This window comes from Magallana gigas, chromosome 7 (assembly GCF_963853765.1).
Source record: "Magallana gigas chromosome 7, xbMagGiga1.1, whole genome shotgun sequence".
In the NCBI taxonomy this organism is placed as follows: domain Eukaryota; kingdom Metazoa; phylum Mollusca; class Bivalvia; order Ostreida; family Ostreidae; genus Magallana; species Magallana gigas.
The window spans coordinates 23129889-23143583 of record NC_088859.1 but is presented as its reverse complement, the minus strand read 5'-3'; the positions used below and the strand labels follow the sequence as shown (position 1 = coordinate 23143583).

Genomic DNA, 13695 nt, shown 5'->3' with positions numbered 1-13695 from the left:
GCTTAAACTTGTGTAGAGGCATCCTCGGGTAGTGTAAATTCAAGTTTGCAAAATCACAGTCCCTAGTGGTAGGGCGGGACCGTGATGGCGGTTTGAATTTTTACATAGGAATATAAAGAGAAAATTTTTTAAAAATATTCTGGGAAAGTTTTGCAGGTTATGCAGATTTAAGTTTGATGAAACCATGATTCCCTTGAGAAAAGTGGGGCCACGAAATGGGGGGGGGGGGGGGTATATAGGAATAGAGAAAAATCTTCTTACAGGTACAACAACAAAAGGGGCTTGGTATTTACCAAAAAATAAGAGGTGGATAAAAATTTGCAGATTTTCAATTTTTTCGTAGCAAGATCTGCTGTACTCAGTTGTCAAGATATTTTGATACTGTAATGCTAATTTGATCAGAATTAAGGCAATTGTTGCTCAGGTGAGCGATGTGGCCCCTGGGCCTCTTGTTTGGTTCTACCCCCTCACTTTTTAAAACGATCAAATTATATATGAGAAAATGCATATATATAGGTACATATTCATCTTCAACTACATTATGCTAGCTAAATATTGTATTTTATTTTTAAAAGATTTCTACACATGAAAGAAGAAAATTTTACCTCAAGGTGCTCAAATTAGGAACATTCAAAAATTTGATTGGTCTTTCACATTATAAATGATTGTTGCTTACCAGCATGAAATTGTGTGACGTTTTATAACCTTACTCAATTGATCGATGAATACACTCGAATGAAAATGTTATCATGTGAAAATGTTATCATGTGATATATCTTTTTTTGGCAAATTCAGATATAGCAGTATTCAATTTTTTTTTCCTTTTTTGCTTGTCAAGATTTCTGATAAGGTCTAGCCCCCCCCCCCCCCCCCCCCCAAAAAAACTTAATGCTTTGTATCTTAATGTCAGTACCATTCATAAACTGTATTTCGTTTATTAAGGAGTTAAGCAATTTTTATTATTTTCACAATTAAGAAAACCTCAATCATAGTGTAAAATTTTTATGGATTTTTCTTAAATTTTCAAAAAATATTCAATGGCCATTAACTTAAAAAGTAGGTCATTGACCTACTTTTTTGAAAGTGAAGAATAACTCTACCATGTAAGGTCTATAACACACAAAAGTTGGTTTTTCATTATCATCCGTGGATTTTTTTTTTCATTCTGAGTAAACGTCATCCTTAAGGTCTTCTGTTTCCAGCGGAAGACCTTATTGTTTTCGTACTGTTTATTAAGGAAGGAGTCTTCTCGTTATCAAACATACCTCTTATAATAAGAAATTCATGACACAGTCAAACGGATCATATTACCAAATTATTCTATCAGTTTAATCAAATTTGACCTTTTTGTTTTTGCATCAGGTCAAGGTCACTACCTCTTTCCTCAGCGTAAAGGATGATAAAAATCAGTGTAGCTCTTTGTAGTTCTGTAGGCATTTGTTTAAGATTTTAAGATTCTATTCGTCAATGAAATGATAGAATTTCAGAATATCTATCAGCTTATACTACTAAATTGGACTAAATATTTAAACTAAAATTGATTTTGCTTAGCCTGCATTTCCTCTAATTTTCTAAAATTTTGAAGAAATTTTGATTATTTTTTTATGTTTTCAATAATGAAATATTTCTGATTATTATGTATAATAAAGACTTTATATAAAGATATAAATTGACAGAAAAGCTAATATATTGACCATTTTGTTAATAAGAGAGAAAAACTGATTTTAGTGATTTTTTCACAAAATCAATGTATAGAATGGGTGCTTTAAAAAGCTTATTAAAATCTAATTTGATAGGCAAATCATATTTTAAAAACATATTCTGAAACCCAAGTATCATATCATTACATGTAGTTCACATTACTAAAAAAATCCAACATTAATGTTATTGTTTTAAAAATGCTAAAACCGACACGTAAATCTGCAGCAATTGTGAATTGCGAAACATGTGATATTTTCCTATGCCAATAGTATGCCAAAAATATAGTCCTTGTTAGATTCTAAACATTGATTACTTTTTCTATGTAAAGTTGTATGATAATAAAAAAGAAAGAAAAATATACTATCGTATCGTGCGTGTATACTGTTCTATCATGTGTTAATCCTATTGTGCGTTAATCCTATCAGGCCCCAGGAGAATTATGGCCTCACAAGAAGGTTCAGAGTTTGATGTAGGTTTATATCCTATAATTATATAAACTATTGTAAAGGATCTTTTTGAGAACTGCAATACTCAGCATATGATATGACTATAAAATCATCCTGTTAGAAAAGGGACTAATGATTATAAACATAAGAATATCCAGGGGGAAAAATGTATTTTATTTATACAGGATCTACATGTATTATTGTACATTTTCCAGATAGTTTGTATTATGACTCCATTAAGCTGATTTTATCATTGTTCCTCAGGTGAGCGATGTGGCCCATGGGCCTCTTGTTTTAATAAACTTGAGAGGGACCATCATCATATTTTAGAATTTAAAATTTTTATGTGTAGACCGGTTAATCAGACATCAGATTGTTTACATGAACCTGCGCAAAATCTGATGCACTAACAACATAATTATAATTGTAAAATACTATTCATTATGTTTGTACATGTAATTCGGTACCATCTCTACGAAATGGTTGATTAATATAACATGTTTCATTAGCTCACCTGAGCTGAAAGCTCAAGTGAGCTTTTCTGATCACATTTTGTCTGTCGTTCGTCTGTTTGTCCGTAAACTTTTCATATTTTCAACATCTTCTCAAGAACTACTGGGCCAATTTCAACCAAACTTGGCACAAATCATCCTTAGGCAAAGGGGATTCAAAGTTGTGAAAATTAAGGGCCACATTTTTTTTCAAGGGGAGATAATTAGAAATTAATGAAAAGTTTTGAGAAATTTTCAAAAATCTTCTTCTCAAGAACCATTAAGCCAAGAAAGCTGAAACTTGTGTGGAAGCATCCTCAGGTATTGTAGATAAAAAGTTGTGAAAATCATGACCTCCAGAGGTAGGGTGGGGCCACAATGGGGGGTCAAAGTTTTACATACGAATATTTAGAGTAAATCTTTAAAAATCTTCTTCTCAGAAACTAATCAGCCAGGAAAGCTGAAACTTGTGTGGAAGCATCCTCAGGTAGTGTAGATTCAAAGTTGTGAAAATCATGACCTCCAGAGGTAGGGTGGGGCCACAATGGGGGATCAAGTTTTACATAGGAATATATAGAGTAAATCTTTAAAAACCTTCTCAGAAACTAATCAGCCAGATGATTCTTTATAATTGTTAAGACTTTGGCTCCAGGAGAATTCTTCGGCCTCACAAGAAAGTACAGAGTTTGATGTAGCTTTATATCCCATATATAAACAATTGGTAAGGATCTTTTTGAGAACTGCAATACTCAACATGTGATATGACTATAAAATCATCCTGTTAAAAAAGGGACTAATGATTATAAACATAAGAATATCCAGGAGGGGGGGGGGGATGGATTTTATTTATACAGGATATACATGTATTATTGTACATTGTTCATATAGTTTGTCTTATTACTCCATTAAGCTGATTTTATCATACCTATTGTTCCTCAGGTGAGCGATGTGGCCCATGGGCCTCTTGTTAAGAAGCTCAGCAATTTCAATCTAAACGGAGATTATTATCGCTGCTAGAAATAGATATGTTAGTGTTAAATCTAGGATTTGAAAAGGGCATGTTAAATAATGGTAAAAAGGGCACTTCTCTCCGGGGAAAATAATTATAAAACCTTGAAAGGGGCATCCTTTTCTATGGTAATATTATAAATCATCAATCCTTGAAACAAGCGTATTATAAGGAAAATTTTGCATCATAAAACTCATAAGTGTGACCTCGAGATCTGTAATGAAACAAGATAATTGAACAGTAAATGATTTGCTTTTGCATTCACATAAGTCTTATTCAATATTGTATTTTCTGAATCAATCTTTTTTTTCTTTCTTAAATTGATTCACATTTATTTTTATCCCTTAGAACAGTCATGGCATTGGTCTAACTAGTTTTAAAGTAATTTAAAAATGCATTAAAAATTCTTTATTTCATATAGGCTTTATGTAATATGTGAACTTAAACACATCTGTATCCAGTAATGAATCATAGGACATGTATAATGTAGACAGTATTATCTTTTTAGAAGTGGACAGGAATAGCATTGATGTAGGCTATGCCTGTCCACTTCTCAGTCAAGAGAATATGTAGACAACTGATGGCAAAATTATTAAACCCTTTTTACCACAGAAATTTGGATATTTAAATTGTTGTTTTAAGCTTTTTTAAAATCAATTTGCATTAAAATCTGCATAACAATCTTTATTGTGAATTAAGTTTCTGCATCCTTCAAGGAAAGAGTTATGTTTTTTGGGAAACAGAGAAAATTCTGGTAAATCAGACGATTGTTTAAAAGCTTAAAAAAGAATAAGAAAACTTCACATCTACATTTTTATTCAAATGTTTCGTTAGTCAAAACATGGTTTTAGGTGCCTCAGTGTTAAAATTTCAAATTATCTTCATGAAATATATTCTTTTGTGTTAATTCAATTTATAGATAACCTTACGATGTCTCAATGATAAGCTATATAGCTTGTACAATTAGCCTACTAATTTCAAGGAGATAATTCAGTTGTTATTTATCAAATTATTGTACCAGTAATTAGATGTCAAATCACCCATTCATACAGGACAGCTGTGTATACCCCCTCAGCTTGGGCCTCTCTAGTTTACCTGTATCGTCTGTTGTCTCAGGTCACCCGTACGTGAAGTCCAGCGCGTGTTGGTTTAATAGAGGCTAGGGCAATGGTGGTTTTGAATTAAATTTACTTTAAATAAAAAGGGCATTACTTTTATTTATTATTAAAAGGGCATGGCGTTTAGAAAAAGGGCATGGCGCTGATAAAATGGGGCATGGTGCCGCGCCACGCTAGTTCGCTTTAGATGTAACACTATATGTATAGATATGATGAAAAATAATTTGTGTTTTTTCTTTGTTTTAGTGCATTTTTTCTCTTGTTTTAACTGTTTACAATTTTCAATTTACTAACCTGAGAGTCAAGCTTCGAGCTATATAAAGCAAGATACAGAGCTTTGTGCACAATGCTACTGAATGTTTGTACACAAAGCTGAGGTCATGCTTTAGTTCATTTATATTTTAAATCCAGCTATGGTGAATAGAAAATACCAAAATTAAAAATCGTAAGTTGAATTTAATAACTCGTGTTAACAAAAACATGACTCAAACCAAGCTATGTATCTTGCTTATAATTCTACGATTGATGCTGAAATTTTGGTTTATCAATTATATTGAAATGTCTTGCTAAAAGGATTATATGTTGTAACTTCTTTCTGGTGCCCCTTCTTAAACGATGAATTGCATAAAATCTACATAAATTGAGAGTTTTTCTAACTCAAGTAAATACAAAACGAGTTCTTTTTAACAGTTTCCATAGTGCAAACACATTATTATTATTATGAGGATGAAAGCATTATCATTGTTCTTTAAAAAAATATTGCAACGGAAAATCATCTTTGCTTGTTTAATAAAGATGAAAATAAATGGTGGGTCTTGGTACAATAGAGCGACATGCCTGCCAATACATTGATTTGAAATATAGCTCTTTAACATATGTGACAATATTTTTCAAGTTTATTCAGTCAAGTGAGTAGGGATATGAAACGTCATACGAAATGAATTCACACTTTTCTTCTTTTACATATAGGATTTTTAAAAATAAAATACAATAACTAGTAAGTAGTGGAGGGAGAAAATGTACCTTTATGCTCTCATGTATTTTAATCGTTTTATAAAGTGGACACCAACTAAATATTTAATTATTTATTTTGCATATGATCTTATTTTTGGTAAAAATAGTATTCCATAAAGGTAAATATGTGCAAAAATAAGTTTAGAATTCGGATATTCATTATTGGTTAATCTACAGAGGGGCCATATGGCAGGATGCAAGATGTTTAGAGACTAAGACTTTTCGTGACCTAATGTTAAAGACGTTTCGAGACCTTTTGGGACTTAGAATAATTTTTTTTGGGACTTGATGAAAGGCTATGATGAAAGATGTAACTTAGCTGCATAATTAATCCATGATGAAGCCGTATTATTATCAATTTTTAAAAAATAATGAATCGTAACATGGCATACTATCCTTTGCATGCGGGTCCGGTAAAAGCTCTATAGGTGAGATATCGATCCTTATCAAATTGTCTGAGTGATCTGTAAAGTGTGGTTGATTTTAATGAAAACATTAATTTAATGATTAAACATGTAACATGCAAATGAAAACCAGGAAAAACTCCTTTCTTTTTTGTTTTTTGCCTACTTGCGTTGAGTCATATAACTGAGTAAAACTATTTTTTCCCAAAATGGCATTTTGTCGACGAAAAAAATAAGGGTACAGGAGCCTGTACCAAAAAGGGTCAAGTTAATAAGCCCCGACAGTAATATTAACAGTTGATCTATTATACGGTTACCTCAGCCATTATTTCATACATTTACTAGAAATATCCAAGGAGGGATCGGGGCTACCGATAATTGTTATAAAAACAATCAGATCACACCTTTTAGCCTGACCTGTGGATAGGTGTACCCAGGTGTTAATTATGAGGAGACTAATGAAGATCTTATTCTAAGTCCCAAAAGATCCAGGACCCAAAAAGTCTTAGTCCCTAAACATCTTGTCAGGTCACGAAACGTCCGGGTCCCTTAACATCTTGGTCACGAAACGTCTAGAATTCATATGGCACAATATCTTTTGAACGCCCATATAAAGCCAGTGTTGCTCAGGTGAGCAATGTGGCCCATTGGGCCTCTTGTCTATTTATCTTACATGTGTCGTATTAACCGTTTATAGTAAAATCCTATCCAGCATTCTATCATGATACTAATTTCTTCATTTTTTAGATCAAATTAACCAATAGTACATGTAAATCATATCTGTAAGCATTGAAAATAAAAAATTTATGTAAACAATCGAAGTTCTTAGGAAAAAGTACGTAACATATTTACATATGTATCGAATATATTAAATCATACGCGGAGTGTGTAGCTGTGTAAAGTTTAACTTTTATGCAATATTATTTGTTTTTTATGCATCAGATTTTACAGAAACAAAATATTTATCATATAATTTTATTTAGTTAAAACCAGAGTTGTATTTTAATTGAACCCGTTATTTTCCGTGTGATATTAGAATTTGGGCTGAAATGTTTTGGCAATCGGCTAGGGTGTGTGGAAATAAAAACAATGTTAACAAATCGTATGCGGAATGTGTATCTGCAAAAATATCTATTTAAATTGTATGCAATATAATTCGTTTTTAGCTCACCTGAGCTGAAAGCTCAAGTGAGCTATTCTGATCACATTTTGTCTGTCGTCAGTCTGTCCGTCTGTAAACATTTTTACATTTTACACTTTTTATCTAAAAAGGCTTGTCCAATTTGAATTAAGTTTGGAACAAAGCAGCCTTATGGGAAGACAAATATAAATTGCAGAAATGAAATACCGATCTTTTTTTAAAGCAGAGAAAACCTCTAAACTGTAGAAAAAGGGGGGTGCATTTTAAAAAATCCTCATCTCAAGAACTACTGAGTCAAATTCAACGTAATTTTGCAAAAATAATCCTTATGGGAAGAAAAAATATAAATTGCAAAAATTATTGGCGAATTCTGCTTCAAATTTGAGTAATTTACGAAAATTAAAAAAAAGAGATAATTGCTGTCTATTAGTTTATAACTTTTGGTTCGGTATTCCATATCGAAAACGAAAGTTCATTGTTTAAGGCAGCCATGTTTGAATGTAGACGCATGACAAACGGGTCAAACTGACAAAGATGAATTTGCTTGTTGTTTACATGTGAAGGGATACTTGAAACATGCTAAATATATCTTTGCTGATTTCGTGAAGTGAATTGAGGTTAAATCGTTCAATGCGTTGACATTTTTTACTCGTGACCTTGTTTTTACGTTGTTTTGAATTTCGTTTATGCTTTTTAACTTGAGGGAAAATATCGCATGTATTTTGGAATTTTTACATATCGAATCAAATATAGACTTCGTTAAATCAGACAGTTAGTTGTTTACCTGCGCAAGATGAGTGAAATCTGATGCACTAACAACATATTATATTATAAATACTATACATTCTATTGGTAATTCGGTATAATCTCTATGTTACTGGCACTGTACCAGTTATCGGCTATAATTTTACGTTTTCTTTTCGTGTTTCCTTATTTCTTGATATATTTGAATAAAACTTGACATACTTTGAATGGTGAACTCCTTATTTATATATCTGTTAGAATTTATCACAATTTAGAACCCAAACATATTGTTTTCGTGCTATTTAGCCGAGTTTTTACGATTTACTGTACCAATTATCGGCTTCGTGATAATAACCCAGTAAAATTCCTTTACATGTTGATTTCATATTCTGCAAAGTGAAAATTGAATTATGTTCCTTGCAGGGTCAACCTGTAGGTCGTGGGGGTTATTATACATAAACAAAACTCATAAAATTATCCGTTTATCATCATACGGTAATACATAAAAACGTATGCTGTTCAATACATAATTGTGCAATCAGGTGTTCAACTACCCTATTAATCCTTCAGAATTTAGTGAATTCCTATTGTTGAGAAATTTAATATGTATTGATATTATATGTCAAATCAAAGAAAGGATATAATAACGTATCACAAAGAAGTCATATTCTATTTTTAACTTATTACGTCACTTCCCCCAATGCTGAAAGTGCAAAGATGTAAATCAGCGGTAAACAATGATCGTTAAAGCTCATGTTTAAAACATATTCAAGAAAGTTTTCAAGCAAACTTACTTTTCTTTATTCGAAACAGACGACTGAATTTAAAAATCTCGGATAGTCGCATGCTGTAAACCCAAACTCTCAGTTTAGCCGATAACTGGTACAGTACCAGTATGGTTGATTATAATGCAATGTGTTTTGTTAAGATGCTCTGCATTTTCAGTCTAAACGGAGATTGTTTTTACTGCTAGAAATATATAGGTATATATATGTTATGAAAAATAAATTGTGCATTTTCTTTGTTTTAATGCATGTTTCCTCTTTGTTAATTGTTTACAATTTTCTCAAGATACAGAGCTTTGCTCACAGAACTGAGGCCATGCTTTTGTTCATTCTGAATAGGAAATACCAAGTTTAACTAGAACTTTTTTTATACCCCCGCTCCGAAGGAGAGGGGGTATACTGTTTTACCCTTGTGTGTCTGTCTGTCCGTCCGTCTGTCCGTCCGTAACAAAAATTTCTGTCGCATTTATCTCAGCAACTACTTATCGCAGATGCTTGAAATTTTAACACAGCGTTTGTTAAGGCATGCCTTATCGTGGGATATATTTTTGTACCAATCGGACGTCAACTTCCTGTTAAATGACGACGTTGCTTATTTTTTAACCAAAATTTTCAAACAAATTTTCGTCAAAGATTTCTCAGCAGCTGCTTATCGCAGATGCTTGAAATTTTTACACAGTATTTGTATAGGCATGCTATATCGTGGGATGTATTTTTGTACCAATCAGACGTCAACTTCCTGTTAAATGACGACTTTGTTTATTTTTTGCCAAAATTTTCAAACAAATTTTCGTCAAAGAATTCTCAGCAACTTTTTATCGCAGATGCTTGAAATTTTAACACACTATTTGTTATGGCATGCCATATTGTGGGATATATTTCTGTACCAATCGGGTGTCAACTTCCTGTTAAATGACGACTTTGTTTATTTTTTGCCAAAATTTTCAAACAAATTTTCATCAAAGATTTCTCAGCAGCTATTTATCGCAGATGCTTGAAATTTTTACACAGTGTTTGTTAAGGCATGCCATATTGTGGGATATATTTTTGTACCAATCGGACGTCATCTTCCTGTTAAATGAGTACTTTATTTTAGCCAAAATTTTCAAACAAATTTTCGTCAAAGATTTCTCAGCAGCTATTTATCGCAGATGCTTGAAATTTTAACACACTATTTGTTTAGGCATGCCATATTGTGGGATATATTTCTGTACCAATCGGATGCCAGCTTTCTGTTAAATGTCGACTTTGCTTATTTTGCATATTCACATCATAGCGGGGGTATCACTAGTGAGCATTGGCTCACAGATTTCTTGTTGTCTTCAACAAAAAGCAAGGGCTTTTCGACAGCCCCATTATCCCTTTTTAATTGAATGTTCAACAAAAATATTCTAAAAAGTTCTAAACGCCTTGGTATCCCCAGTTGCTTAGATAGGAACTTATGAGTAGTGCAATGTGAAAAGAAAGATAACTCCAGAACTTAACAGGTAGCTTCACTTCTAATTTCCAGAAGAATATTTTCAAAAAATCATATTGAAGTAAGTATTCATTCCCCAAACACCAAATTTGGTATGCCTACAGTATTTATGCTCTATATTCTTGGAGCAAAGCGAGATAACTCTTTCTGAAAATGTTTTTGAAATTTAAACAAGTTGTGATCTTCAGGCCTTTCAAACCCCTATAAGGAGTCAAAAAGTGGCCCACTCGGACCATAATTTTAAGATTGTACTCTTTATTCCAAACAATAGACTGAAAAGATTTTGAAAATCGGAAGAGAAATAAAAAAGTTACAGCAAAAGGGCTGTTTTCAACGTTAACCCCTACAGATCCCTAATGTTTCAAAATTTTGTACCCAAAACCTTTTCCGGTCTGCGCATTGTTTGTTTCATTATACTAGTGAAATATTGTAATGTTAACTTGAAAACTTTTTGAGAAAACTTGGAACGCGTGATTTCAATTTAACATTGAAACTCCTATAGACAATTTTCATCAACCCATAAAACCGGAAGTACTACATATTTTTTGTTAAGACTTAAAATGTATGTTAACTACTGCTACGTTAACAATATGAAGGCGTCTTCTTAAATTTCTAAGGTCATTTGATTTTTTTTTTGATTTTTTATCCCCCCTTTTCTCAAGTTTAAGGTCAAATATCTTAAAAACGATAAGATATAGAAAAATGTTACTGACAAATTTGTACAACTTGACAAGATACATCTTATTCTAAAATTTGAATACTCTAACTCAAAAAGTAAGTAAGATATTGCACTTTATTCAATTTTTAGTGACATCCTTGTAAAAACCAGAAGTAACGGAACCGGAAGTTCAAAACCTTACATACGCGTGTCATCAACAATTGCTTTAAGACAGTTGCATAATTGTTTCAATATGTCTTTTCGTTTTAAAAAAATCGCTGACACAAATTCTGTCGAGAATGATGATAAAAAAAGACGAAAACAATAGGTCTTTTCGACCGAAAGTCGAAAAGCCCTAAAAAAATCTGAAGTTGAATGTAATTAACTCTTGTAAACAACAAAATTGACTCAAACCAAGCAAAATTGTGAGTTCTGTATCTTGCTTATAATTCTTCAATTGACGCTGATATTTTGATTTATCACTAGAAATGTCTCACTAAACGTTAAATACTTGTACAAAAAAATTAAAAGGATGATATGCTGTAACAACTTTTTGGGGCCCCCTCCTTATACAATGAATCTACACCAATTTGTTGGTTTTTCAGACACAAATCAAAACGACCTCTTTAAAAAGGCTTAAAACATTACTGTTACGGGGATAAATGTATTTTCGCTATTCTTAAGAAAAAAATTACAGCGGAAAATCCTCTTGATTTTTAGCCATTTGTTAACGTTGATTTTAAATAAAGGGTGGGCCTTAGTAAAAAAAGAGCGATATGCCTGTCAATACATTGAGGCTCATTTGGGGGGGGGGGGGGGGCTAGACCTTATCAGAAATCTTGACAAGCAAGAAAAAGGAAAAACAGATTTTGGGTACGGCTATGTTTAACTTTGCAAAAGAAAAAGTGGTGGGGGGGGGGGGAACCCCCTCCCCCTTCACCCAGTTCCGACGCCTATGCATTGATTATCTATGTAATATGTAACATCATTTATCCTTTCCTATATATGTAATATGTTACATCATTTATCCTTTCCTCTCGTGTATCAACCCTCTCCTATTGTGCGTGTATACTGTTTTATCGTGTGTTAATCCTATTCTATTGTGCGTGTATACTGTTCTAACGTGCTTTAATCCTATCCTATCGTGCGTGAATCCTATCCTATCGTTTATCTTGTAAAAAATAATGTTGCGGGAAATGTACTTAATATTAGAGTATATCATATTTCTGCGAGACATTTATACACCTGTAAATGATTGCTTTTGTCTATTTAGATGTTGATACTTTCCAACACAGCCAAAAGATTATCAACAGTGGGGGAAATTGTGAATCTAATGTCAGTGGATGCTCAGAGATTCATGGACCTTATGACATATGTTCATACAGTTTGGTCAGGTCCATTGCAAATTATTGTAGCATTGTATTTTTTATACATGGAACTTGGTCCAAGTATATTTGCTGGATTTGGAGTAATGATAGTTTTAATACCAATCAATGCTTTGATAGCAAAAAAGACAAGGGATTTGCAGGTAAAAACGAATTTTGTGGATTTGTCTTTGTATTTTTGGAAAATAAAAATTGTGTTACTTACATTTAAAAGTATTAAAAATGAATTCAAGGAAGTTTTTTTGTGCCATATTGGCTCAGTTTTTAAAAAATTGTGTTACTTACATTTAAAAGTATTAAAAATGAATTCAAGGAAGTTTTTTGTGCCATATTGGCTCAGTTTTTAAGAGTTTTATTCTAAACAATATCACAAATCTTGTTATTTTGAAATTCAGGTAAAACAAATGAATTTGAAAGATAAAAGAATAAAAATGATGAATGAAGTACTAAATGGGATTAAGGTAAGAAAGTTAACGTGTGTTTGTATAAATTAAAAAATTCACCAATTTTTATATTTATTTTTTTTTTTAGCTTACCCAGGCCAAAAGCTCCAGTGAGCTTTTCTGAATGAAATTGCTTTGTTTTCTTTCATTGTTATTGTTGTTGTGAGCAGCATCAGAGTTGCAAACATTTCACAATTTCATTTCTCCAAAAACCGTTTAGCACTCTCTGAGAGTTGTTTTATTTCACAAAACAACCTTAAAATGATATACATAACCCTTTTCTTAGAGTTTGTGCAGTACTTCTAATGAAAAATTGAAGAAAAATAATGACACACCACTCTTTGGCATGTGCCCTCGTAGAATCAAAGTCGATGGCATGGTCCATTGGAAAATGATATTAATTCCAAATTATTTTAAAAGTATCAGATCCATATTTCAATTTAGAAAATCTCTTGTAGAATTTGTAAAAAAATTATTATACCCCAGCTTCGAAGGAGAAGGGGGTTTACTATTTTACCATTGTGTGTCTGTCTGTCTGTCTGTCTGTCTGTCTGTCCTTCTTTCCTTCTGTCTATTTGTAACAAAAATTTCTGTTGCATTTTTCTCAGCAACTATTTATTGCAGATGCTTTAACTTTTGACACACTATTTGTTTAGGCATGCCGTATCTTGGTATTTTTGTACGATTTGGACGTCAGTCAACTTCCTGTTAAATGACAACTTTGTTTATTTTTAGCCTAAAACAAATTTTCGTCTTAGATTTCTCAGCAACTATTTATTACAAATGCTTGAAATTTTAACACACTATTTGCTTAGGCATGCCATATCATATGGGATATATTTTTGTGCTTGCAATCAAATGTCAACTTCCTGTTAAATG

The 13695-nt window shown here is 32.3% G+C and overlaps 1 protein-coding gene across 6 annotated transcripts in view; it reads left to right on the top strand.

Annotated features, from left to right (window-relative positions):
- Positions 1-13695, top strand: part of LOC105340715 (multidrug resistance-associated protein 1) — a 411670-nt gene that overhangs the window by 204584 nt on the left and 193391 nt on the right. For 5 of the 6 annotated variants that reach the window (XR_010707346.1, XM_066065104.1, XM_066065103.1 and 2 more), the window contains 2 exons: positions 12262-12516; positions 12769-12834. The exons of the other annotated variant lie outside the window; for it this stretch is intronic. Coding sequence is in view for 4 of the 5 variants with exons in the window: in XM_066065104.1 (XP_065921176.1) it covers positions 12262-12516; positions 12769-12834 (321 nt within the window). In the remaining variant the exon portion in view is untranslated. The remainder of the gene's footprint in view (positions 1-12261; positions 12517-12768; positions 12835-13695) is intronic. 6 annotated transcript variants of the gene reach the window in all.